Raw genomic sequence first — 25,438 nt, 5'->3', positions numbered from 1 at the left:
CTTGTCCACCTTGCAGCTGGCTCCAGAGCGACCCCAGCTGTCCCCCAGCCCCTGTGGGAGCTGAGCTCAGAGCAGGGGCAGCCCTGCCAGCATGGCAGCTGTGTCAGGGTCTCTCTCTCCCCTGTAGCTTCAATGAAGTCAAAGATGATGTGCAGCGCTACCTGTCCCAGGTGGAGCACAACGAGCTCCTAGAGAAAAATGACAAAAAAGAGCTCTACCTGCTTTTTGTCAACTGCTTGGAGGTAAGAGCTGGGCTATGAAACTGTTGTAGTTTCATGAGTAAAAAAAGCCAAGAACAGAAATTCTTCTGCAGTTCTAGGTGTGTTTCTTGTGTATGTAGCTATTTTTCTCACTAGAAAGCCCAGAAGGAGTTGATACCAAATCACCTGGTCAGAGCTTGCTCTCAGGAATGAGCTTTGCTTTTCAAGGAAAGGCTTGAGTGGCTTTGCAGTGGTACATAAATTCTTTCCCTTGGACAAGAGTCTGGGTGTTAAACCTCAACCTCCAGCACAGGAGTGCAGCAAGCAGGGCCTTTCTCATGGCAGCAGCCCAGTGCTGAACTGCTTCTTGTCTCCACAGACCCTTAAATCACTGTGCAGAACTTAAATCATTGTGCCTTTTGGATTGTTCCCTTGCCTCTCCTTGCATAACCTTCAGGGCTTTGGACAACTTGGAACAAATGTGGCAGCAGGGGAGAGGTTTATTACTTACAGGATTTTGTAGTTAAAATCACCATTTGTTCTTGCTAAGGGACAGACAGGTAGAGCTTGGCATCTTGGATCATGGAATGTGTGTTATTCACAGCCTGCTCATGGCTCTTGCTCAGCTCCAAGCTTGGGGAGTTTGGGACAGCTGGGGCACATCCTAGGAATGGTGTTTGGCAGGGGTTTAGGATGGGGGGCAATGGCAGTGGGGTGGAGGGTTAGGGATGGTTTGGAGGGTTAGGGATGGTTTGGAAGGTCAGGGATGCTTTTCTGTGCTCATGGCACCCCAGAGTGGGTAGGTGGGTGCCATGAGCACACAGCAATGGCTGGGTGAGGTGGCTCTGCCACTCACCAGTGTCGTGGCCTCTCTCCAGGATTCCATGTGTGAGAAGTCGGAGAACAGCCTGGGATGTGGGCACGGGAGCAGAGTGCCTGAGGACAGAGCCTTTCCAGAGCACTACCTGCCCTGCAGCAGCAGAGGGGCTCCCCAGGAAGCCTCTGTGCAGTACCTGCAGGCCGTGGCCGAGGTGCGCCTGTGCCTGGCCAGGGCTGCAGAGCTCATCTTCCACCTGCAGCAGCACACACGTGAGTCTGCCTGCTCTGCTGGGAGTGCTGGACAGGGCAGTGCCCTGTGCCCTGCTAGGACCTGTTCTGGTGGGACACAGACTGTGCCCTGGTAGGACCTGTTCTGGTGGGACACAGGCGTGCCCTGTGCCCTGCTAGGACCTGTTCTGGTGGGACACAGGCAGTGCCCTGTGCCCTGCTAGGACCTGTTCTGGTGGGACACAGGCAGTGCCCTTTGCCCTGCTAGGACCTGTTCTGGTGGGACACAGGCAGTGCCCTGTGCTCTGCTAGGACCTGTTCTGGTGGGACACAGGCAGTGCCCTGTGCCCTGCTAGGACCTGTTCTGGTGGGACACAGGCAGTGCCCTGTGCTCTGCTAGGACCTGTTCTGGTGGGACACAGGCAGTGCCCTGTGCCCTGCTAGGACCTGTTCTGGTGGGACACAGGCAGTGCCCTGTGCCCTGCTAGGACCTGTTCTGGTGGGACACAGGCAGTGCCCTGTGCCCTGCTAGGACCTGTTCTGGTGGGACACAGGCAGTGCCCTGTGCCCTGCTAGGACCTGTTCTGGTGGGGCACAGACAGTGCCCTGTGCTCTGCTAGGACCTGTTCTGGTGGGACATAGGCAATGCCCTGTGCCCTGCTAGGACCTGTTCTAGTGCATGGCCAAGAAGGAAAGCAGCAATTCCCTTTTTCCTTGGGGGTATCAGTCATGCCTGTGCCCTGTACCAGGTGTTACAAGTGCTCTGTAGCTGGTAGCAAGGCTGTGCTGGTGGCCCCAGTGTAGTTACTGTGGAAGGAGATTTATTTTATCCTCCTGATGCTAACAGTGAGATTTATCTAGAGCCCACTAAATTGAACTTTAAAGCATAAATGCTGCTTGAGACCCAGGACTGCTGTAAGGGTTATTGTTTTATATGAATGAGAGCTCTGCACAGCTAGGAGGGATTAAGAGTTTATATTGATGAGTTTATACCTTCCCTGTCAAAGAAATGAATCATTGTCTGAAATGTGGCTGAGGAAGGGCCCCAGACAAAACCTGAGGAAGGGAGGGCTCTGAAATTCTTCTGTGTAATAACACAATACTAATAAAGGCATTGGTGCTACAGCTGGGGCAGACAGAAGAGTTTTACAGGATGAGATGTGCTTTTGCCTCGTTGTTTTGACCTCTTTTTTCCCCTCCAGAGCCAGAGCAGATGAGGGAGGAGCAGCATTACCTGGAGAGTGTGAAGGAGTTCTGCAGCCGTGCCAGGAACGACTGGCACCGTGTGTACCTGGTCAGGAGGATTGCCAGCCAGCATGGCATGGAGTTTGCCCAGAAGCTGGTCACAGAGCCACGCTTCAGCTGGGTGTTCCCAGCAGAAATCCTGCAGCAGGTAGACAAGAGGCATCTCCTGGTGGTGGTTCTGGTCCCCTCTTTGCCCTCGCTTTGTGCTGCTTTGGGGTGTTCCTGCTGTTGTGTGGCTCTTGGGGTTGGGCCAGAGTGGCAGTGGCTGGGAGGTGACTTCTCCTGGCTCTCTGGTGAATGGAGATTCCCCTGGCAGCACCATGGCTGCTGCTGCTGCTGCTCTGGGGAGCCTGAAATGCCCTTGGGTTATAACAAACCAAAATAAATGAAATAACACAACTGTTCTCAAGGTGGAAAAGGCAAGTTTATTTTCTGACTCCAACACTTATAGCTTTCCAAAAGTGATAGTGGATTGGAGGGTGACAGTGCCACCTCTCCAATGACACTGGACAAACCAACAGTCATCAGATTTTTTTCTCCTCCACAAAAGAATGCAAAACAATGAGTTATTTACAGAAAGTGCGTGAGAAAGTTCGTTACAAGAATGTCAACATCAGCGGGCTTAGAAAATCTTAAAAAAACTGGGTGACACCAGGGCTCGGCAGGAAGGGGAGACTGTGCCCCCTGCAGCTGGGTGGCTGTCCCCAGAGCTGTGCACGGCTGTTCCCTTGGCAGGTGCAGCACAGCCAGTCCAACCACATCGACCGCTACCTGGTGTGCGGGGAGCGCTACCGGGCCCTGCGCGACGCCGTGGGACGAGCCATGATGGAGGGCACGGCCCAGGGGCTGCTGCAGGCCCAGCAGGTACAGCCCAGAGCCCCCCAGAGCCCTGCTGGGCCCAGCTCTGCTGTGTCCCTGTGGGCACTGTCTGTTCCCAGCCCCTGGGGTTTGTGCTCAAGCACGTTTCTTCACTTCCCCACCTGCACATCCCATCAGCTGGGGCAGCTCTGGCCTGTTCCCAGCCACATCCTTGCTTCTTCCCCAGGCCTCCAGCAGCCCCCCAGCTCTGGAATCTGCCCACCTGCTCCTGGCCATCTTCCGAGAGGTCACTGTCCTGTATGGGGATCCAAGCCTTCGTCCCAGGCAGCAGGTAGGACACCCCCCTTTGGCAGCAGGTAGGACACCCCCACTTTGTGGCAAACCTGCTTTGGGGGTAAGGAGGAAGGGGATCTCAATCAGGAGTGGAGGAGCTTGGCTCCTGTGCCCCAGCCAGGGTGATGCCCAGGCTGGGGAGGTTTTGGGAGCAGAGTAACCCAGGGTGGGAAGCAGCTGCCAGTGCTCTTTGTTTGGGTGAGGGCAGTATCCTGATGGCTTCAGCTCTTTCCCATCTGTGCTTTCAGCAAACAGAGGCCATGACTGAGTTCATCCAGAGCTGCCCAGTGCTGAGTTCCCCTGAGCTGCAGCACCTTGCAGTTGCCCTGGTGAAGAACACCCTGCCCGGGCTGGCCGTGGGGCCGCGGGGACACGGCCAGCAGGGAGCTGTGCTGGAGATGGCCGTGCACGTGGCTGCTGTGCTGCTCTGTGGGCACAGCCCTGTCCTGCAGCCCCTCAGGAACCTGGCCTTCCAGCCTCAAAACATGCAGGTGAGGGCACGAGCTCATCCCTGGTTCTTGCCTGTGTCTGCTGGATCCTCTTTCCCAACAGCAATGCTCCAGCTCACTGGTTGAGCTGTGAAACACTGGGGGGATTATTGCAGTGCTGTTGGGGTTAATTAGCACAGCGCCAAGCTCTGGCATCTTTTCAAGGCACCTCTCCATCCTGAGCAGGATGAAGCAAATAGCTTTGCTGGTATTTGTGTGAGCGAGGCTGAGGGCAGCTGGCAGCTCCCCCTGTGCTGACCTGCCTGCTCAGAGAGCTCTGGCTCCTCAGGCAGTGCCAGGGGCAGGGAGCTGCTGCTCTGCTGCTGCTGGCTGCCAGGGTGTGAGGGAACACACAGGTACACACCAGGGTGCATCAGCAGTGCACTGCAGGGTGGCTGGCGAGTGCAAGTCTTAATAATGCTGACAGTTCTAAGAGGGGATTTTAACAATACTGACCGTTCTAGGAGGGGATTTTAACAATACTGACCCTTCTAAGAGGGGATTTTAACAATACTGACCGTTCTAAGAGGGGATTTTAACAATACTGACCCTTCTAAGAGGGGACTTTCAAAGGTGAATCTGAAATTCTGCATCACCTGCCTGGCCTCTGCTCTCAGATGTCTGCTGCTCCCCAGTGTGAACAGACCCAGTGAGTGGCTGCTGCAGGACAGAGCTGATTCCCAGATCCTCCTGTGACTGTTTTGCCCTTTCTCTCCCCAGCACTCCTTTCTGCCCACCATGCCTGAGGACATGATGGCTCAGGCGAGGACCTGGAAGGAGATGCATGGTCTGCACTGGTATGGTGAGTGCTGCTGGCTGCCTGGGGAAGGAATTCCTTGGGTTTGGAGAGGGAAACTGTTCCAAGTGTGAGGACAAACACACTCCTCAGCATGAGTTATCCATGGTAAATCCAGATTTGTAGACAGTTTGTGTGGGTGATGCACCAAAGGACATCCAGTGCTGTTTAGTCTTCAGCCTGCTGCTGTTCACAGGGCATGAGGGGGCACAAAGGCAACACAAACAGGGTGTGAGAGGAGAGCTCTGCCACCTTCCTGGCCAGCTTTGTCTCTGCTTCCCCCAGCTGCACCTGCCTGCAGCAGGGAAGGGAGGGTGAGAGCATTCCTGCCCTCAGCAGCACAATCTGTCAGGCTTTCACTCCTTGTTTCTCAAGGAGAAGCAGCACTGAAAAATTCCTTGGCTTCCTGCATGGGCCTGTCAGCCCTTTGGGCTTTGGGGTGGTCAGGGTTTTTGATTAGATCTTCAGCATGCCTTTGCTCCAGGATGATGGTGCCAGTGAAAGGGAATAACAGGGGCTGTATAAATCTGTCTTAGAATGTTGTCCTGTTTGTTTCTCTCCTCGCAGAATGTCCCAATGGCCACTTCTCCACTGTGGGAGAGGTAAGAATTTGGGACTCGTGGGTATTTAAGCAGACAAAGCTTTCAACAATACACTGTTTTATTTTGTTTACTGTTTTGGATGTTCTGATGCAGAGAGTTCCACTTCTAAACTCGATATTATTGATCATTTTGTCATTGTAATGTAAAATTTGGAATAGCCCTAGCATTCATACCACAGATTGGGAAACATCAGGCAGAGGCCCATTTTGTAGCAGGGTTTGAATTAACCCCTTAGAGGCTGGATTTTGTTCCATTCCCTCTGTCTGCTGGAGAGGCTGTTGCTCTGGAACTCAGTGTTCTCCTGTTGCTTTTCCCAGTGTGGGCTCCCCATGGAAACGAGCCGCTGTCCCGACTGCCACGTCCCCATTGGAGGCACCAACCACAAACCCGTGCAGGGCTTCCAGCAGTCCAGGTGGGCTCTGCTGCAGTGCCTTTGCAGGGATAAAGGAGGTGGGACCTGCCTGTGGTGCCCCCAAAGGCCACAGGTACCAAGCATTCATGCTGCTCTCTGGAAGGTGTAAGGAGGGGATGTGCAAGCAAGGGTAATCAGGCAGCAAAACCAAAGAAATTTGCTTTTCTGTGCACAAAACTGACTGGAAGCCTTCACTCCCCTGTGGCACTCTGAATTGGCAGCTTTTATGGCATTCAAAGACATTATGGGTCAAAAAGGCATTGCTGGGTATCAGAGATGTCTTGTATGGTTTTTGTCTAGGTTAAAACAACAAACCAAATCATATATGCATTTTGTTACAGGATCCGTGAGGACAGGACTCAGCCTGGGCACATCCTCGGAGATGTGGAGCACAGGAGGACACTGGGGATGTCTGACAGGGGCGTGTCCCCCGTGGTCTTTGTGCTGCTCCGTTTGCTCACCCACCTGTCCATGCTGCTGGGAGCCTCCAGAGACCCTCAGGTATCTCCAGAAATGCTTCCAAGGGGTCACACAGAATGTAGGGGAACCTTTGTGTGCTGCTGGTCCTTTTCACCACGCTGCCAAGTGGCCAGGGCAGTCTGGCAGGATGCAAGACCCAAATTCCCTCCCTCCTTGCCCAGGAGGGATTTTGGTTAATTCCTCATTTCCATGCAGGCACATCCACCCAGCCCAGCCTTGATGGGCACAGGTAGCAGGAATCCCACACGTGGGGTGCCTGGCAGGGCAGAGCTCTGTGTGCTTTGTGCTTCCCTGGATGTTTTTGGCTGTGCTCAGCTCTTGCCTTTGCTGTCTTTAGTCCCTGGGAAGGATGATCAAGCCAGCAGTGGAGGATGTGATGAGCTTCCTGCAGCAGCACGTTCAGGAGGACCTGGCACAGCTGACCAGGATTTTGGGGAAGAGTGTGGATGACACCATCAACATCGTGCACCTGGTGCTCAGCAGCCTCCTGCAGGCCCCCCAGCAGCAGCCAGGCCAGTGTAAGCAAAGCCCCCTGCCCTGTCCCACCTGGGGCTGTGCTCAAGGGGCTGTGGCCATGCAGCCACCTTGCTGACAAACCCCTTCCAACAGCAGCAGTCAGCTGAGGAGGAAAAGAGAGAGTTTGAAGCTTCTTAGGGAGGGAAGAATTTTTGGCTGTTTGCTTCTTTCAGTCGGGTACATAAGGTTTGCAAGGTTTGGTGCAGTCAATAACTCAGAAAATGAATTATTGACAAACCAGTGTCATGACAGATGGGCAGAGCTTGCAGAGCTTGCAGCTCCTGAGCAGGGCTGCTCTCCCAGCCTTCAGCCCGTGCTGTGTGCGGTCCCTGTTCTGTGCTGCCTCTCAGTCACTCCCAGAATCTCTGGGAGAAGAGGGCTCATGGTGGGGCTCATGGTGGGCTCTGGAGTCACTGTGGCACAGAGGCATTAATGTGTAAATGGCCCACATTTGTAGGGTGGGCAGCACCAGCCAGTATTCCAAGCTTCACCCTGTCATTGATCATGGTCTGACCTTGGACAGCCTGTTCAATATTTCTGGGGTTATGAAGGAGCTGTGTAAATGTGCCCATCATTCACATGAAGCTCCTGGAACCCTGGCTCACTGTGTGATGCTTGGGTGTCACTCTCCAGCTGGACCAAGATACTCAGTTAACTTCTGGCACCTGTGAATCTGTGCTTTCTTTTCACTGAGATATTGCAGATGTAAGAGGTGAAATATTCCTGTTGCAGGGCTGGTGCAGTTTGATGAGTTTCTGTCCACCAAGGGGAAGAGAAACAAATGGGAAGAAATTGTTGCAGACACAATTATTGTTCCTGAATTGGAGGTGAGAAATCTGCTATACAGAGTCAGCAGCTGAGCAGTTCAAAATCCACTGGAAATCTGATGTGCTATAATATCTACACTTTTCACCTGGCTATTCCTAAAGCCAGCCCTTCCATGGCACAGCTGCAGGTTAAGGATTAGCCACCTTTTATCTACCTGGGGAAATGGGAGCCTGAGGCTGGGGTTGTTCTGGGATGGATCTGTATAGCTGGAAAAGCAGAAATGGCTTAGCTCAGCTGAAGGTATTTCACACTATCCAATAATTTATTATTCTTTTAATGCAGGATTTGGATAAAAAGCTTCTCAAGTTGAACCGCCGGATCCAAGAGGATGAGAGAATCTCCTCCAACCCCATAGTGAAGCTGGTATATGGGGACCCAGCTGCCTTCCTGTCCCAGCTGCCAGGGGACAGCCACGTGCACCACTCCAGGATGTGGAGCTGCCGCAGGAGGGTTTCTGTGGAGAACCTGGGCCACGTTGTGCAGCAGAAGAACGCCAAGGACACCGTCCCTCTCCTCTGCAAGTTCCTGCAAAAGGTGGGGCTGGCACAGGGCTCAGAGCCTGGCATTGCCCAGGACTAAACCAAGTTTGGGTTATCTCAGTACTTGCCATGAGCTTGAGAATGAACACGGAAGATATTGTTGTTTTTTAAACATCTAAGAAGTAATTCCATAGATATTCCCAACTGGTTTGTCCAAGTACAGCTTTACCCACAGGCTCCCTTTCCTCTTCCAGGAAAACGAGCTGAGGCTGGTGAAATTCCTGCCAGAGATTCTGGCTCTGCAGAGAGATTTGGTGAGGCAATTCCAGAACACAGCAGAGATCAAACACTGCTCCATCAGGGAATTCCTCAGGGAGCCCCACTCAGGTGAGGAGATGCTGCCAAAATTGTAATTAATGAAAAATAAAGTGCCGGATTGTCCAGTTGAAAGTGAAGGGGAAAACTCACCTTTTCCTTTTAACTCTCACCCAAATGAACTGAGACTTGGATAGGGCTGGAAAAGTTACCAGATGACTTTAAAGGGAATTAAGTACAGGAGATTTTTTATGAGGGGTGGGAGCTCTGTGCAGTTCAGCAGCGGTTCTGTGGGCATTTTAAATTCAGCCCTAGAGCAGGGCTTCCCTAAGAGTGGAATGAACATCCTTCCCTTCCTTTCATGAAGTTTGTGGCAACTCCTTCAATTGTATTTAAGTACAATTACTGATGCTTTTAAGTACTTACGGAGAAGTACATAAAGGTCATGCAGGAGCAGACAATAATGGAAAAATAATAAACTGAGCCAATGACTCCATTTGATACCTTTCTAAAGGTGTTTGGTGTCTGTTTGAACAGTTGCCTGGAGTTCAGTGGTGTGCTCTGAAGATCCCTGTATTGGAGAGTTTTACCAGGAAAAGGCCTTTAATGGATTTATCTTTTTGTTGTTTCTCAGATGTGATGAGGGACCTGTTGGAGAGGAGAGTGAATGTGTTTCTGTCTGTCTGGAACAAGCTGAGAAGCTCCCTGGACACCAATGGTGAGCAGCTTCTTTCCCAGCCCTGCTCCTCGTGCTGAGTTCAGGTTCCTCCCATCACTGATGCTGAGGCATAGCCTCAAAACCGGGCTTGGCCATTGAATTTTAAGAATGTAGGTACAAGGGGAGGGATTTGTTTTCCTGATGTAGTATTCTTTCCTGAATTTGTTTCCCTTCTCACCTGAACTTGTTCCCTTTCATGCTTGTCCCTAACACTGAGCGCGCAGCTTTTCTCAGCTCGGTACCTCCTGCCCTGGCTAGCCTGGGTGGCTCTGGGCCCCCTCAAACCCTGCTGTCTGTATTCCAGGGGAAATCAAGCTGCCCAAAGGCTACTGTGATGCTGAGCTGAGCCTGGACAGCAGGCTGGAGGTGCTGCTGCCACGGCGCCAGGGGCTGGGGCTGTGCTCCACGGCACTGGCCAGTTACCTGATCGGGCTGCACAACGACCTGGTGCACTCTGTGCACAGGCACACCAAGGAGGATGACAGGTGTGCTGCTCCCTGGGCTCGGCTGCATCCCTGCTCCCTCTCAGGCAGCTTTCCCCGCTCCCCAGAGGCCTCTCCCTCTGAGCACGGGCCCTCTGCTCCCTGCAGGTACCTCATCAGCCCCTCGGAGGTGGCCGACCTGCACCTGATCAGCTATGAGGTGGAGAGGGACCTGATCCCTCTGATCCTGTCCAACTGCCAGTACAGCATGGAGAAGGGAGGGGAGACCTTGCAGGACTTTGACCTGGAGAGGATCCAGCAGCAAGTGATCAGCAAGTTCCTGCAGGGGAAGCCGCTGATCACGCTGACGGTAGGAGGGGCAGGGCTGTGCAGCCAGGAGGGCTCTGGGAGCACCATTCCAGGGTTCACATCCCTGCCTTTCTGTCCTGACAGGGAATCCCCACCCTGGTGCACAGACACGACCGCAACTACGAGCAGCTGTTCAGTGATGTCAGGAACAAGCTGGAGCAGGTGGGTTCCTGCACTGCAGGAAGCAGGGCAAGCATGAAATCCCTGCTTTTCCAAGGGTTTTCTGTGCCCTGCCTTGTCCATCCAAAGCCTTGCCTGCTGACTTCTCAGCATGCCTTGGGTACTGCAGTCTGGCCTTGTGCTGCCAGTCAGGATTTGCAAAGAGAAGGGAAATGCTGAAACAGTTCAGCATTTCATTTTCCTGAATCTGGGGCTCTCTTGTCTTCCTTGACTTGAGCAATTGGAACAGAAAACGGAATGGCTCTAAAACAATATTAACCGTGACTTTGTGGTTTTCAGAGTGCCCTGCCCAGTTCTGTGATGAACATGATCAGTGGGGAGCTGCAGTCCTACAGTGATGTGTGTGATGCCCTGTCCCTCACTGAGATCACCCTGGGCTTCCTGGCCATGGCTGGTGAGAACGCTGACATGCTGCTGACCGAGTACATTGAGCAGGTTCTGCAGATGGGGGATCAGACAAACCCTCACGTGCTGCAGGTGAGTCCTGAGGGCAAAGCTCAGACCTTTGTGGGGTAAAATCTGGTTTATGCTAAATCCAGCCTGTGTGACAGAGCCCTCTCACTTTGCCTGTCGTGGTATCAAAAACTGGATTATTGAGGGCAGCTGGGGAAGGGTGAGAGGGCTGGATGAGCTCTGTGCTGAGCTCTCCTGGGCAGGGCAGGCTGGGGACAGGCTCCAAGGACACCCCTCACATCCACAGCTGTCCTTCTCTTCCAGGCCCTGAGACGGTGCCAGCTCAGGCACAGCATGGCCCTGTGGCAGCTCCTGTGTGCCCACAAATCCGAGCAGCTGCTGCGCCTCGGCAGGGTATGGCACCCCCAGCCCCTCTGTGTGAGCCCCTCTGCCCTGCCCTGCCCTGCCTGCAGCTGCTCAAATGTGTCCTTGGGTTTTTCCTCCCCTCGCTGCATTTTTAGGATCCTTTTGCAGATGTCAGTCCAGACTACAAAGAAGAGCTCACCCCAGAGCTTGCCAAGCTCCTGCACACCTTCCTGGTGCACTGCAGGCTGGAAACCTTCCTGCAGGAGCTCCATGAAATGATCACCCTGAAGCTGAGACGTGCCCAAGCTGTGCAGGAATTCAAACCCACATGGAGGTAGGAGTTGCACACCCAAAGCCACCACAGTTGTTCTCAAGTGAAGCTTCTCTGCCTCTGAGCATGCACACAGTGGGAACACTCCCTTAGCACATGCATGGCCTGGGGGACACGGCCCAGGCAGCAGCATCAGGAATATCCACAGCCATTTCTGGCAGGTGTCACTTCCATCTCACACAGGCTCTCCTGGGGACACTGCTGGCCAGGGCACAAACACCAGCACTTCTGCAGGCACTTGGATAAAATAATAACAGAATCACAAACTCATTAAGGCTGGAAAAAATCTTGATGGTGCTCAAGGCCAGCTTCCAGGGATAGGCACAGCTCAGCCCCAGAGCTCTGCTCTGTCCTGCAGCCTGCCCTCACTGGGCTCTGTGCCTCCACCTGGCTGTTTAACCCTTCTCACTACACACACACCTGTTCACTTGTGGGTATTGAGTATTTTGGGTGGGTGCACTGCACTCATACTGTGGAACTTGCGGGATTTTTCTTTTAGCTGTTAATGCCATTCTGCTCTGTCTTCCAGCCTGAAGGAATCACTCTTGCCTTACCTTGATGACAAAGACTCTGACTTAGCTCTGGAGCTGGAAGACACATTCCCAGATGAGATTCTCCTGTCTCATGCTGCTGGTACCTGGAAAGCAGCTGCTGCCTTCAAGAGGGAGCACAGGGACAGTTAGGACAGAGCCCTGCCAGGGACTGCCACAACACCGTGTCAGGGCTTCTGCCACTCTGGGCATTTGTGTGGGGCTTGTTGGTTGTTCTTTGGGTTTGGGGTTGTTGTTTTTACACCTGATGCGAAGAGTGGCCGTGGAGGATTGTGAAATTGACCCAGCAGCTCGGTGTGAACCCTGGATCGCCACAGCTCCAGAGCCACTGGAGGAACATGAAGGATTTTTTTTTTACAAGCCATGGTGCCGTCGTGCCGGGGCAGGGTTGGCGTTTTCCTGCCTGCTTTTCTGCGCTGGCTGCAGAAGCGGCTCCTGCCCGGCGCCCCCGCTGCGGCAGGGCCCGCACACGGAGCCCCGAGGGCCGGGGCTGCTCCGCTGCCTTCGGCCCGGCCCGCATCGGCCCGGCCGGCTTCTCCCCTCCCTTTAAATAAACTTGTTCAGCTCCCGCGCCTGCTCCCGGCTCCTTCCGCGATCGGTGTCGGGAATCGGGGCCGGGGATCGGGAACGGGATCGGTGCCGCCGGCCCGGAACGGCCGCGCCCGGCCGCGCTTTCCGGGGAGCGGCGGCGCTGCGGGACGGGCGGGCCCGGCGCCGCCATGGCCGCGTCCCCCGCCCAGCGGCGCCGCTGGGAACGGTAACGGGGCTGAGTCCGGGGCTGGGGCTGGGAGCGGTAACGGGGGTCGGGCTGGGACGGTCCCCGGGGACCGCCCGGCAGCGCCGCTGGGAGCGGTAGCGGGGCTGGGGCAGTAATGGGGCTGGGGCCGGGAGCGGTAACGGGAGTCGGGCTGGGACGGATCCCGGGGACCGCCGGCGGCGCCTCTTGAGAGCGGTAACGGGGCTCGGGGCTGCCCGGCCCCGCGTCCCCACAAGGCACGGGTACCCTCGGCACGACCCGCCGGTGCTCCGGCCCCGGTTGAGGTTTGCGGCTCCCCGGGGAGGGAACGAGGCGCGGTCCGGGACGGGGCTCGGGGAGCGGCCCGCGGTGATCGCGGCCGGCCCGCAGGGAGCAGGCCCGGCTGAGGGCCAGCGTGCTGGAGGAGGACACGGAGCCCTGGCAGAAGCAGCCGCAGTTCGCGGGGCTGCGCAGAGTGGGAGGCGTGGATCTGTCCTACAGCAAGGGGGACGAGAGCCGTGCCTGCGCCTCCCTGGTCGTGCTCAGCTACCCGGACCTCGAGGTACCGCCCGGCACGGGACCTGGGGCGGCGGGAGGTGAATATGGGGAGGAATGCTCACAGAGAGGCTGGGCAGGCCTTGGAACAGGGGTACGGAGCAGCAGTGGCTGCCCCTGCATCCCTGGCAGTGTCCCAGGCCAGGCTGGACACGGCTGGAGCAGCCTGGCACAGCGGAAGGTGCCCGTGCCTGCCCCAGGTGCTGTACCAGGACTGCCGCATGGTGCCCGTCACCGCCCCGTACGTGGCCGGGTTCCTCGCCTTCCGAGAGGTGCCTGTCCTGGTGGAAGCTGTGCAGAGACTTCAGCAGGAGGAGCCCCAGCTCCAGCCTCAGGTGTGCTGTGCTTCTCTTGTCCCGAGCTGGGCTGCAGAATCCCAGGGAAGGTGTTCTCCCTCTGGAGCCTGAGCTGTTGGGGCAGGAGGGGCATGGGCAGAGCTGTGCTGGAGCATCCCTTCCCTTTCCTTGGGGAGCAGGGATGTGGATTTGGGAGCAGCCAGGCCTCCTGTGGCAGTGGGAGCCCATGGTGCGTGCAGGGCACTGCCAGTCCCACACTGCTGCTGCGTCAGGGTCAGGCAGTCAGGAGGAGCCTTACAGGGGGAATTGAGGAACTAAGAGAGACTCCTCCTTGCTCCTGGGAGTGCTCTCAGTGCCCGGGGAATAACATTTGTGCTTTGGCTTTTTCAGGTGCTTCTGGTGGATGGGAATGGCCTGCTCCATCCCAGAGGTAGGCTGTTCCTGCAGAGCCCTGTGCTGCTCCTTGCCGTTCCTGTTGCCTGGTGTCCCGCAGCTACAGTGGCTCCTTGTTGGCAGAGTTTGGCATAGCGTGTCACCTCGGAGTGCTGACAGACCTGCCGTGCATCGGCGTGGCCAAGAACCTCCTGCACGTGGATGGCTTGGTCAGGGATGAGCTGCACAAGGAGCAGGTTAGGCCAGGCTGGGGTTTGGTTTTTCACATCCTGGGGGAATTTGGACAGCCACCTACAATGGTGTGCTAATGAACTGATGTGTGTGTGTTTATCTCCAGGTTCGTTCCCTGCAGAGGTCAGGAGAGGCATTCCCACTGACAGGCACCTCAGGAAAGGTCCTGGGCATGGTAAGTTGTCCCTTGTCCCTCTCCACAGTGGGGCTGTCTCAGTGATGCCCTGCAGGTGAGAACAGGTGACCAGTGGCACTGCTGGCCCCTTCCTGAGAGCTCAGGTGGCTGCAGGGAGCTGGCAGCTCAGGTGCTGGGAGCATTGCTGTCTGTGGCTGTGGCACTGAGGTGCTCCAGCAGCCTGGATGGTGAGCTGCAGCCTGGGACAGGTGCCAGTTCCCTGGCAGCTCCCGGGGATCGGGCTGGGAGCGGCTGATTCAGAGCAGAGCAGGAACAGGCAGCTGGGAGACTCTTCCTGTGGGTGCTGCCAGCCTGGGCTGGCACAGCTCCTGCATCCCGAGCAGCCTCGAGTGTCTGGGGAAGGGACACGGGGACACTGGGATGGGGAAAGTGTTCAGGAAGGCTGGGAGCTGCCAACACAGAGCCCCCACCCCACCCCAGGGCTCTGGCTGGCTCCTAACTCCAGTACCCCTCTGTGTGTGTTCAAACAAGCCTCTCCACTGCCTGATCTCTCCTTTCTGGCTGCCCAGGTGCTGCGGAGCCACAGCAACAGCTCCAGGCCCCTGTACGTGTCCGTGGGCCACCGGGTGAGCCTGGGCACGGCCGTGTCCCTGGTCAGGGCCTGTTGCCGCTTCCGCATCCCGGAGCCCATCCGGCAGGTACGGCATGCTTGGAGCAGGGGGGGGCACCCCTGGGGCAGGTGCGGCACACCTGGGGCAGGTAGAGCACCCCTGGGGCAGGTGCGGCACACCTGGGGCAGGTAGAGCACCCCTGGAGCAGGTAGGGCACCCCCGGGACAGTTATGGCACCCCTGGGGCAGTGTTTGCCGAGCCCTGGGCTGCTCAGAGCCTCAGCTGCCCCTCCTGTGCTGGGCATTTCCCCAGCCCCTGGTGGTGCTCACTGGTCCTCCCAGTGAGGACCAGTTCCCCTGAGCAGTGCCCAGCAGCATTGCCAGCCCTGCCTGCAGTGCCAGCCTGACTGATGCCACGCTGCTGCCAGTCCCCAGGAGCTGGCAGTGCGGCTTTCCCAGGCCCTTGGAGCCCAGCACCGCTGCAGTGCTGCCCCTCTGGGCCTCTCCCGCTGCCGCACGGAGCCGGCAGCCAGCAGGTGACAGCACTGCATCACCGGCACCGGCTGCTGCCGCCACCGCGGCTCAGCCTGGGCTGGTGTGAAATCGCAGCACAACTCGGGGAAAGGCTCTTGAGGAGCTCAAAGCCTCTGGGACTTCTGGCCTGGCCTTCCCTTCTGCCCGAGGTCACTCTGCTGTTGGTGGCTCCACAGCCCAGAGCCAGGAGCAACCCTGGCGTGTCCCTGTCCCTAACACTGCCCTGGGACAGCCCCTTGGCATCGCTGCTGTGCCAGGCTGGGGGATCAGGGGTGTGCCCACCTGAGCAGCCCCCGGGGCAGTGCTGGGTGACCCTGCTGCTCCAGAGCTGCAGCGTTCCCTGGAACTGAGATCTGCTCACAAACTACCCCAAAATCTGAACTCCTTGGAGCAGAGCAAGCCTGGGGCGTCCAAGCAGAGCTGCAGTTCCCAGTCCCAGCCCCAGTACCTGCCAGACTGGGGGAGGCTGCTGGAGCTCCTTATGTAACCTGCTCCAGCCAGGACAGATGCCTCTGCAGAGCTCGAGCCAGCTCTGCAGTCTGTGTTCAAAGGGAAGGGAGAAGCATTCCCTTTGGAAACAGAAAGGTGTCTTGGAGCTTTTCATCACCCTCGTTTCGCTTCCAGCCATCTCCAGCATTCGCTCATGTTCGGAGACTCTTCAAGTTCCCTGTGACCTTTTTCTTGGAGTGATGGAATGAATTATTATCACTTTTCTTACAGAGAGATGAGAAATCCAACAGGGGAGTGTGTTTACTCTAGAGGGATGGCAGGAGATGAGGACACTTGAACCTTTCCATAGGACTTGTCCCTGCTCTGCTTCCTCTGTGTGGTGACTGCCACAGCTCTTGGCAAGGCAGGGCTGACAGCCTCAGCTCCTGAGCACCTGCAGCTGGGGCTGGGATGTAGGAGGCTGTGGAGAATCCTGCCATGGGTGGCTGGCGTGGCCTTTTTGCCATGGTACATCTCCAGAAACTGCCGACCTGATAGGAGAAATGCTTACAGTGTCAGGAAAGACCTGTGGGCCACCAAGTCCTGCTCTGGAAGTTCTGGCAGCCCTGGAAATGAAGTGGTTTGTGAGAGCTCAGCTTTGCACAGCTCCTGGGGTTTGTGTGAGGGCAGCATGTGCAGTGCAGCTGCTGTGGCAGCTCGGGCTCCTGCTCCAGGGGATGTGGTGCTTCCCAGGAATGCACATTACCCAGGCAGGGAGCAGCAGGCTTCCATTTGCATTCAGCCCACAGCGTGGCTGTGCTGCCAAGGAGCTGCCTGTGGTGCAGATGAGAGGAGTGAGATCTTGGAGGAAGCAGGGGGATGAGCTGCCCTTGTCACCTGCAATCAGTATTTACATCCCACTCAGTCCTTGTTCCACGTGCCAGGCCCAGGCAGCAGAGCTGTGCTCCTGGTGAGGCCCTGCAGGGAGCTCCCAGTGCAGCCCAGCACAGCCTGAGGGGCCCTGGAGCAGCCCAGGCCCTGCTGAGAGAGCTGCCCTTGCTGCTGGCACAGGTCAGAGCCCTCCCTGGGGCAGCCTGCACATTCCCAGCTCCCTGTGCCCACCCTGGGGCAGCCTGCTCATTCCCAGCTCCCTGTGCCCACTCTGCAGCTGCCAGGGCTTGCACCAGGAGCCTGCTCTGCTCTCTCTGGGTCAGGTTCTGCCCAGCCTTCTGCTCACTTGCTGCTTCCTTCAGCTGCCCCTGGGTGCCAACAGGTTGGTGCTGGCTCAGGAGTCGCTGCTGGCACAGCCTGAGGGTGCTCCAGCCCAGCAGGAAGGGCAGGACTGCAGCTCACCCTCTGTGAAACGCTGAGCACTTGCCCTCAGAAGAATGAGACAGGGCACCAGCCTCTCTGGCACTGGGCAGCAGTCACTGCTGTCTCTGGGGGCACCCCTTCCAACCCTGCTGTGCCCAGGGACCACCCTGACCCCTCAGGTAACAGGCAAAGCAGCATTTCCACAGGCAGCACTGATCCCCTCTGAAAATAGCCCAGATCTGTGAGGATTATTGCTGGGCAGTGATCCATCTTATTGATTAGCCCGTGGTTAATCAGCACCTTAAGCTGACTCCAGTGCTGTGCTGGGAGTGAGCCCTGCCTGGGAACTGCCACCTCATCAAGCACTGGCTGATGTTCTCAGCACAAGGTGCTTGGGGATTTTCTTCCCTAGAAGAATAGTTGGTAGCTGTGGCTCCTGCTCCTTGCTGTGCCCGTGGGGACCACTGAGCAGCTTCCTTGCCTGGTTATAAAATGCATCACGTAATCGCTTATCCTGAAGAGTGATCAAAGTTATTTGTCAGTTCGGTTATGAAACTGTCCAATTATAGAGAGGAGGGAAAAAAATCTCCCAAACAAACCACCCCTTATGTAACTCTCTCCTCTCAGCTGGCAGGAGGCTCTGCAGTTGTGGAGCAGGTTCCAGCAGCAGGCACGGCCTCCACCAAGGCCTGGGGGCTGCAGGAGAGGCTCCTGGGCAGCAGCACGGGGTGGAGAGCAGCAGAGCTTCAAGGACAGTCCCCAGGGATGTGTTAACCCAATTTCTGAGCTCGTCACCAGACACTGTGAAGCTTTTCCAGCTGGGAAGGTCACATCCTGCTTTGTAGGTGGGGAGAGACACTCTGCCTTTGAGGTGGGCACAGCAGCTGCTCGGAAATGGCACAGGAGTTTCTAAAAGAGGAAAAACTTTGAAGGACTGTAAAAATCAACTGCCACTCCTCAAGGTTGTCCAGGAGCCCGGGATGTGCTTGTGGTGGCATCAGGGGTCCGCTGCAGGTGTTGTGCAGCACTGGAGGGCTGAGCAAACACCTCGGAGTAGGGACAGGAACACCCAGTGAGTGCCCAGCAACGCTTCCTAACAGCTCTGGGTGTGCCTGGTGCTCCTTGGTGTGTTCCTGGTGGGATGTGCTGACAACAGGGTGGATGGGCACACTGGGGTTGCAGCCAGGCTGCTCAGCCCATGCTCACTCCTTCTCCTGTTCTGTTCCAGGCTGACATCAGGTCCAGGGAGTACCTGCGGAGGCAGCCCTGTGCTCCCGTGGAGGGGCTGCAGGCCGTGCCTGCCAGCCCCCAGAGGTGGGTGTGTGGGCAGAGGGCACCTGCTCTGCCATGAGCTGCACTAATGGCATTAAGGGTCCAGGCAGGGTAACCGGGTGAGCTCGTGGGGAGGTGAGGACGTGTGCAGCCTGCAGGAGGTGATTCCTGCTCCCTGTGGCCACGCTGCCTCGCACGCTGTCCTGAGCTGGGCAAGGGCAGCAGGGATTTGCTCTTTTTTCAGCAAAGCCAAACGCCCACAGGTGTGACCTGAGGGGGACAGAAATACCTGCAGGGAGCTGGTTTTGGCCCCAGGCCCTGGGGAGGGTCAGAGTCCTCCTCTCTTACATAAGGTGGGGCGCTGGGTGTCAGTGCAGGGCTAAACCTGCCCCTGGGCTGCAGGAGCTCAACTCACCAAGTGCCAGTTGTTTGTGCCTGTTGGCTTCTACTTCTTGTAAAACTGCTTCCTATTTTCTCGTTTGTGTCCCTGCAGCAAAAACGAGACTGAATCAGAGGATTAGCATGGTGCCAGAAGAAAGTGCAGAGCTTCTCTTCACTGGGTCCTGTCCTGCACAAGGCTGAGTCCTGCTGGGTGCAGGAGCCCAGTGCCACCCTGGGGACAGCTGTGCCAGGCTGTGCCCCACAGCACAGCACCAGCCACTGCTCAGGGACAGTCCTTGTAGTGAATTTCTCAGGGTTCCTTTTCCAGTACTGTTAAAGTCTTTGTGCAAGCAAAGCTCACGTGTGAGTTTGCAGCACCTCCCTGGAGTCCTTGTGCAGCTGCAGGGCTGATTTCCAGAGGTGCTGAGGCACTGCAGAGGCAGCCTGTGTGTGCCACCACACCTCCCTTCCCTCTGTTTTTGGAGCAGCTTCCCCTGTCCCTGCAGCCTGGGCTCTCCATTGCCCCTGCAGGGGAGCAGCAGCCCCACTTGCAGCTCTCCTGGAGGAAGGATCATCTCAGGGGAAGGGATGGCAGGAGCCATCACCCATCAGCCTCCCAGGGGCATGAGGAGGTCATTCCTGGCACACAGAGAGCTCCAGGTGCCCAAATGCCAGCCTGGACACCTGGCCCAGCCCCAGCTCAGCCTGAGGAGCAGAGCCCAGAGCTTCTGTGCCCAAATCATCCTCAACCCTGGTCCATCCTGCAGGACCAAAGCTGCTCCAAGGTGTGGGGTCCTGGCTGGGGCTGGCAGGTGGTTCCTGACTGTTCTGAAGAGCAGAAGGTGCTCTGGGAGATCCTGGTGTGGCTGTGCAAGATTCCAGCCTGAAGAGGAAGAAGATGGCAGCTTTATGGGGGTGGGGAGGGGCCCTGTGGGCTGTTTCACCTCCATTTTGCATAAATTTGTTGTACAACTCTTGTTCTTTTCTGTCTTGGAGCTGCTGTGGGTGGGGAGGACAAAGCCCAGCCCATTGTGTCTCTGCTGTGTTGGGTCTGAACCAGGTGGGGAAAGGGGGGAAGTGACAAATCCTGGGGCCAGCAGGGCAGGGCTGGGGACAGGGGAAACAGGGACAGCCATGTCCCCTCCTTGCAAGGACACAGAACCTCCTCTGCCCTGGCCTGAGGGAGCAGGGTGGGACAGCCACAGGCAGCAGGGATCCGTTCATTCCTCATTCCAGCCCCACACAGACAGTGACTTCTCTGGCCATGGGGACAGTGTCCTAACGCCTGTCACAGATTCAGGCACCAGTGACAGGGTGGGCAGGGGACAGCTCCTTCCCGGAGCTCATGGCAGAACACCAGGGAATCACCTGGGTTTCTGATTTGGCCTGTGCTGGGAGGGTCATCCCAAATTCTGAGTGACACCATTGGTTCAGCCCAGGTGTGCTGAATGGGGCTCCTCATTGTGGGTGCAGGCTGACCCAGGTGTGCTGAATGGGGCTCCTCATTGTGGGTGCAGACTGACCCAGGAGTGCTGAATGGGGCTCCTCATTGTGGCTGCAGACTGACCCAGGTGTGCTGAATGGGGCTCCTCACTGTGGGTGCAGATTGACCCAGGTGTGCTGAATGGGGCTCCTCATTGTGGGTGCAGATTGACCCAGGTGTGCTGAATGGGGCTCCTCATTGTGGGTGCAGACTGAGCCAGGTGTGCTGAATGGGGCTCCTCATTGTGGGTGCAGACTGAGCCAGGTGTGCTGAATGGGGCTCCTCATTGTGGGTGCAGACTGAGCCAGGTGTGCTGAATGGGGCTCCTCATTGTGGGTGCAGACTGAGCCAGGTGTGCTGAATGGGGCTCCTCATTGTGGCTGCAGACTGACCCAGGTGTGCTGAATGGGGCTCCTCATTGTGGGTGCAGGCTGACCCAGGTGTGCTGAATTGGGCTCCTCATTTGGCTCTGAGGGGAGCAGCTTTTCCAGGCTGGCCCTGGCAGAGCAGAGGAACCTTCAGAGTGTGGGACTGTGGCTTCTCCTGCCCTGGTGAGTGTCTGGCTTTCATCTCACTTTTAATGTCTGTGGTTTTAATCCCTGATCCATTGGTGACATTTTTCTGTGTTTCTGGTTGGTATTTGACAATGGGAGCTTTGGGGTGGGCTGGTCAGGGCAGGCTCTGCAGCCAGAGCTGTGGTTTGGGTGGGAGCTGGAGGAATCCACCCCAGCTCAGGCAGGACACGAGGCTGTGGCTGCTCAGGGTCTGTCACTGGGTGCTCCTGCTGGGATCTGGGTGTTTGGATCCATGGAGGGTCCGTGTGCTCAGCCTGTGAGGGACCCAGGGCTGGGGACTCTGCTGTCCTCAGCTGGCCTGAGCCCCCCCCCGCTGCCTCTGCCCGTGGGTGAGGGAAAATCAGGTGAAAAATCAAAAAATACAGCATAAAAACCAGCTCTGCATCACTGCCCCGGCTTCCCTCGGGGTGAGGCCCTGAGCTCCTCCCGAGCCCAGGTGAGCTCAGGTGACTCTGGATGAGTCACCTGGGCAGGGGATGGTGCTGCAGTGTCCTGTGAGCCCTGCTGGGGCTCTGTGCCTTTGGGATGCTCTCCCAGCTGCCCAAACGTGGCAGTTCAGCCCTTCCTAAAGGAAGGGACTAATCTCTGTGTTTGGTGTCTGCTTGTGGCTCTTTGGACACAATAAGGGATTAACTTGGTCTTTATCTAATTGGTTTATAACCCTGGGAAGGGGAAATCGCTTTGTAATGCTTGAAACCTCTTAACAGAAACTCAGAGACTGGAGCTTGAGTGTCCTTCGAAATAAACTCATAGATGGCTTGTCTTTTTTAACTCTCTGTTTGCTGGGAATTGGCTTTTCTGGGTGTACCTTGTTGGAATCAGAGAGTGGTTATTGCTGACTGGTTGTGAATCCTCCTGTTATCACCAGGGGGGTTTCTCTCACCGTTTCCACCTGGGCTGGCTGGGTGGAGGTGCTGGGGATGAGCTGTGGGGCAGGGATGGAGCTGGGGCTGCCCAGGGACGGCTCCTGGGTGACAAATGGGGCAGAACTGCTTTGGGCTTGGGGTCCTGACTCCCAGGTGCTGAATGGCTCTGCTGCAGGTTCTCTGGATCTGTTCCCCCTGTTGTGTCCTGGAGAGCAGGAAGGAGGATCCCTGTGCCTGCCTTGTTTATCCTGGTCCCAGGAGAGGGAGAGGAGCTGCTCTAGGATGCAGCTCTGTTTGTTCGCTGGTTTCTGAGGCGGCCGTGCCAGGTGCCTGAGGCTGGGTGGGATGAGCTCCCACCTCCGTGTCTGGAGCCTGTGGCAGTGTAGGTGCTGCCTGTGCAGTCTGAGCTCCTGTGACTCAGGGTTTGTATTTTGGGACGCTCCTGGTGAGCACGGGGGAAGCGTTTCACGGGGATTTCCCCCCTCCCTGCCCCCCGTTCCCTTTGGCTCGGTTGGGAGGGTTCAGGAGGGGCTCCTTCGCTCCTGGCTCCCCAAACCAGGTCCAGCTGCAGCTCTGGGTGCTCGCCCTGGCTGTGGAGCTGGGCCCAGCAGCTGAGCCCCTCTCTCCCCCCATTCCCGGAGCCTTTGGTGTGTGTGGGGCTGGCAGGCACAGCTGTGTCCCCTGGACCTCGGAGCACTCCCCAGCTTTGGGCTCTAAATGGGCGCTTTTAGTGCTGCTGCCTCCCTCCCGTGGCAGCTGAGGCCTCTTGGATGTGGTGGCTCCTGGGCAGAGCCGGGTGTGCAGAGGGAGCTGGGAAACGTCATCGCTCCCTTGCAGGGCTTTTGGTTCCTTTTCTTTGTCCTTTTGTCCTTTTTTTTTAATATTCCCCTTCCTTTTGCCCTATAAATAGTTCTCCCCCCAACTGCTCTTCCCGTTGTTGGTGTTGGTTGATCCTCCCTGATCCTCTCACCAGCGCCCCGCCAGCCCCCCCCCCCCCGGCTTTATTTTAAGGCCCCATTAATTAAAAGCAAATGAGTGGAATTTCTCTTGACAAGCAAATTAATAGCAAATGAGATGATTATGAGCTGTGTCATTAGGGTGATGGAGCAGCTTGTGCAGGGCTCAGCCCCAAGCAAGGCGGCAAATCCGAGGGGTAACAGATCTCTCCTGTTGGGGGCTGGATCTGCTCCCTTCCCTGCCCTTTGGTAGCCCAGGAGCCGCTGCTGCTGAGCAGAGCCGGCCCTGAGACCCCTCAGGGGCTGCAGGAGGAGGGGGCAGAGCAGAGGTGCAGGGGGGGGCTGCTCTCGGGGGGGCAGCCCCGGATGCTCTGGGTGTCCCCATGTCCGTCCATGGGGACACGCTGGGAGCGCCTTGTCCCCACCACGGATCAGCTTTGGAACCACGAAGCGAGGCTGTGGGAGCAGCCCGTGATGGATTGCTGGGCCGGTTCCCGCCCCGGGGGCTCGGTGCAGGATGTTTCCTTAGGAACGCGCTTTTCTTTCCCTGCTTTCCTTGGCACAGCGTGCCTGTGCCCGCGGAGCCCAGCTGGGCACTGCTCGGAGCTCAGGGCTCTGCTCGTGGGGCTGTGGGGACACCCTGGGGCATTCCCTGCTCTGGGGAGGCACGAGGGGCTCCCCTCAAACAGCCGTCAGACCCCGCTGGCTCCTTCCCCTGTCCCTGTGTCTGTCCCTGAGCCACCCCTTCCCTGTTCCCTGCTTGGCCCCGGCAGCAGGGTCAGCCCCCAGGGCCCGTAGAGAGAAAGCGGAGACCCTCTGTGTCATGTGCGGCTGAATAAAACATCTCCAGTTGCTATGCTAAGATCCTCTTTGCTTCCTTACCCCGGACTATGCTAGCAGCAATTCGGGATGCTGCGGGGCTGCGCTCCGGGAGCTCTGGAGCGCCGGGCTGCCCGCGGCTCCATCTCGGAGCCGGGGCCGTGTTCGGGGGACTCGGTTCGTGGGGTTCGGTTCGTGGGGCTGCCCTCCGACCCCGCAGCTCCATCTCGGAGCCGGGGCTGTGTTCGTGGGCCTCCGGAGCCCCGCGCTCCCCGCGTGGGAGGCTCCACCGGCGGCTCCCGGCTCGTGTTGTGGCTGGAGCCGCGTGTCTGGCGAGGGAGCGGCTCCTGCCTGTGCGGGGAGGAGGAGGAGGCGGCGATAGCCGGGCCGGGGATGGAGGGACAGCCCGCGGGAAGGGAGGAGAGGAGGTGCCGCAGCCGGCTCTGCCCCCGTGCATCGCTTCAGGGACAAATATCCGCTGTTTTCCCGAGGAGCAGCGCTGCCTGCTCTCAAATCCCCAGCGATCCTTGGGAGAGCGTTTAGAGTCTGTGATAAATCTGGCGGCTTTGTAACTTGCCGGAGGGATGGTGGGCAGCGCCGTGATTAAAGCGCTCTGATTAACACACAAACCTTGTTTGTAATGAGTGGGATTGGGAGGGTGTGGAAATCCAGCTGGCGTGTAATGAGGTTACTCCAACAAATTACTCGGATATCAATTACTCCGCTAGGTAAATGTCACCTGCCTTCTCTTTGTTTGCGGTAAACTGGGATCCAATTAGCTCGATGTGGCTCTTGCTCGTGCCTGAACTGCCGAGGCAGGGCAGGATTGCAGCCGGGCTCTGCTTCACCCGAGGGGCATCCCCGTCCCTCGGGGGCATCCCCGTCCCTTGGGGACAGCATCCCCGTCCCTCGGGGACAGCATCCCCGTCCCTCGGGGACAGCATCCCCGTCCCTCGGGGACAGCATCCCCGTCCCTCGGGGACAGCATCCCCGTCCCTCGGGGACAGCATCCCCGTCCCTCGGGGACAGCATCCCCGTCCCTCGGGGACAGCATCCCCGTCCCTCGGGGACAGCATCCCCGTCCCTTGGGGACAGCATCCCGGCCTCTCGCGGCGCCACCTCTGAGCCGAGTCCCCTCCAAAGCCCCTCGGTCAGGCGGGTCTGTGCGGTCCCCCCGAGCCTCCTCACTGCAGGTGGATAAATTCCACATCCCATCCATTGCTGCAAAGAGGATTTTCCTTTCCTTTCCAATTCTCCTGCCCGGGCCCTGCCAAATGCGCCGGGAGGGAGCAGCTCCCGAGGCCGGGTTGGAAAGGGCAGCAGAGCTGCAGCAGGAGCTGCATCCCAAATCCAGCATCGGTGCCCGAAACCTCCCGAGAGGGGAGGTTTTGTGTGAGCAGGGGGTGGGCACCAGCACAGGGGGCACCTGGGGCCCTGCTCCGCTTTCCAGAAGGAATAAATCAGCGCCACCGTGTCCCTGTGGGGCTGTACAGCCCCGTCAGGTGTTGGGGGGCAGGTTCCAGTGTGGGATGCTCGGGTGCTGCCATTCGCAGCTTCCACCAGCGCTGACCCTGCAGCCCTGCTCGCCCCTCCGAGCTGCTCCAGGGCTCTCCATCCCTCCGGAGCTCTCCGTCCCTCCTGCCCCGGCTGCCCTGGGCACCTCGCCCCGCAGCCCTGGCAGGGTGAGCGATGCTCCAACGTGCCGCAGGCCATCGCTGACCTCATTTCAGCAGCGCCGTGGGGTTTGGCATCTGTTGCTGACACGGAGGGAAGTGGGCGCCTGGGGAGCCCCCAGATGTGCTGCCCCGGTACCCCTGGGGAGCCCTGGGGAGCGCCGGGGGTGCTGGGGCAGCACAGGATGGGCTCTGACCCCGCTGCACCACCCTCTCCTCCCCGTGTGCCCCCTCCTGTGCTCGCTCTGCTCCACAAATGCTAATTAATCTCCATAATTAGTTTGATGCT

The 25,438-nt window shown here is 57.6% G+C and overlaps 2 protein-coding genes across 5 annotated transcripts in view; both read left to right on the top strand.

Moving 5' to 3' along the window:
* Positions 1-12,461, top strand: part of RNF213 (ring finger protein 213) — a 46,367-nt gene extending 33,906 nt beyond the window's left edge. For both annotated transcript variants that reach the window (XM_074554796.1, XM_074554795.1), the window contains exons 45-66: positions 128-242; positions 1,079-1,289; positions 2,450-2,640; positions 3,228-3,356; positions 3,538-3,642; positions 3,893-4,135; positions 4,853-4,934; positions 5,496-5,530; positions 5,848-5,942; positions 6,284-6,443; positions 6,760-6,940; positions 7,671-7,765; positions 8,049-8,300; positions 8,500-8,632; positions 9,195-9,278; positions 9,583-9,763; positions 9,869-10,070; positions 10,154-10,231; positions 10,529-10,726; positions 10,967-11,056; positions 11,164-11,342; positions 11,869-12,461. In XM_074554796.1, the coding sequence (XP_074410897.1) occupies positions 128-242; positions 1,079-1,289; positions 2,450-2,640; positions 3,228-3,356; positions 3,538-3,642; positions 3,893-4,135; positions 4,853-4,934; positions 5,496-5,530; positions 5,848-5,942; positions 6,284-6,443; positions 6,760-6,940; positions 7,671-7,765; positions 8,049-8,300; positions 8,500-8,632; positions 9,195-9,278; positions 9,583-9,763; positions 9,869-10,070; positions 10,154-10,231; positions 10,529-10,726; positions 10,967-11,056; positions 11,164-11,342; positions 11,869-12,022 (3,193 nt within the window). In that variant the 3' untranslated portion in view covers positions 12,023-12,461. The remainder of the gene's footprint in view (positions 1-127; positions 243-1,078; positions 1,290-2,449; positions 2,641-3,227; positions 3,357-3,537; positions 3,643-3,892; positions 4,136-4,852; positions 4,935-5,495; positions 5,531-5,847; positions 5,943-6,283; positions 6,444-6,759; positions 6,941-7,670; positions 7,766-8,048; positions 8,301-8,499; positions 8,633-9,194; positions 9,279-9,582; positions 9,764-9,868; positions 10,071-10,153; positions 10,232-10,528; positions 10,727-10,966; positions 11,057-11,163; positions 11,343-11,868) is intronic.
* A 25-nt stretch (positions 12,462-12,486) lies between these two features.
* ENDOV (endonuclease V) lies at positions 12,487-21,611 on the top strand. 3 transcript variants are annotated; one of them, XR_012583132.1, is made up of 10 exons: positions 12,489-12,647; positions 13,017-13,188; positions 13,382-13,516; positions 13,868-13,907; positions 13,994-14,106; positions 14,208-14,276; positions 14,807-14,935; positions 18,353-18,438; positions 18,890-20,216; positions 20,305-21,611. XR_012583132.1 is itself a non-coding variant. In XM_074554812.1 (9 exons), exons 1-9 carry the CDS (start codon positions 12,610-12,612, stop codon positions 18,915-18,917), a joined length of 810 nt encoding a protein of 269 aa, XP_074410913.1. In that variant the 5' UTR covers positions 12,489-12,609; the 3' UTR covers positions 18,918-21,611. The 3 variants fall into 3 exon arrangements, 2 of the variants coding, with proteins under 2 accessions (XP_074410914.1, XP_074410913.1); XM_074554812.1 differs by having other exon boundaries at positions 18,890-21,611; XM_074554813.1 differs by lacking the exon at positions 18,353-18,438 and having other exon boundaries at positions 12,487-12,647; positions 18,890-21,611.
* Positions 21,612-25,438: the final 3,827 nt, after the last annotated feature.

Source organism: Zonotrichia albicollis, chromosome 19, assembly GCF_047830755.1.
Source record: "Zonotrichia albicollis isolate bZonAlb1 chromosome 19, bZonAlb1.hap1, whole genome shotgun sequence".
Classification (NCBI taxonomy): Eukaryota; Metazoa; Chordata; class Aves; order Passeriformes; family Passerellidae; genus Zonotrichia; species Zonotrichia albicollis.
The sequence above is the reverse complement of the archived record's forward strand: the minus strand, read 5'-3'. Positions and strand labels throughout refer to the sequence as shown.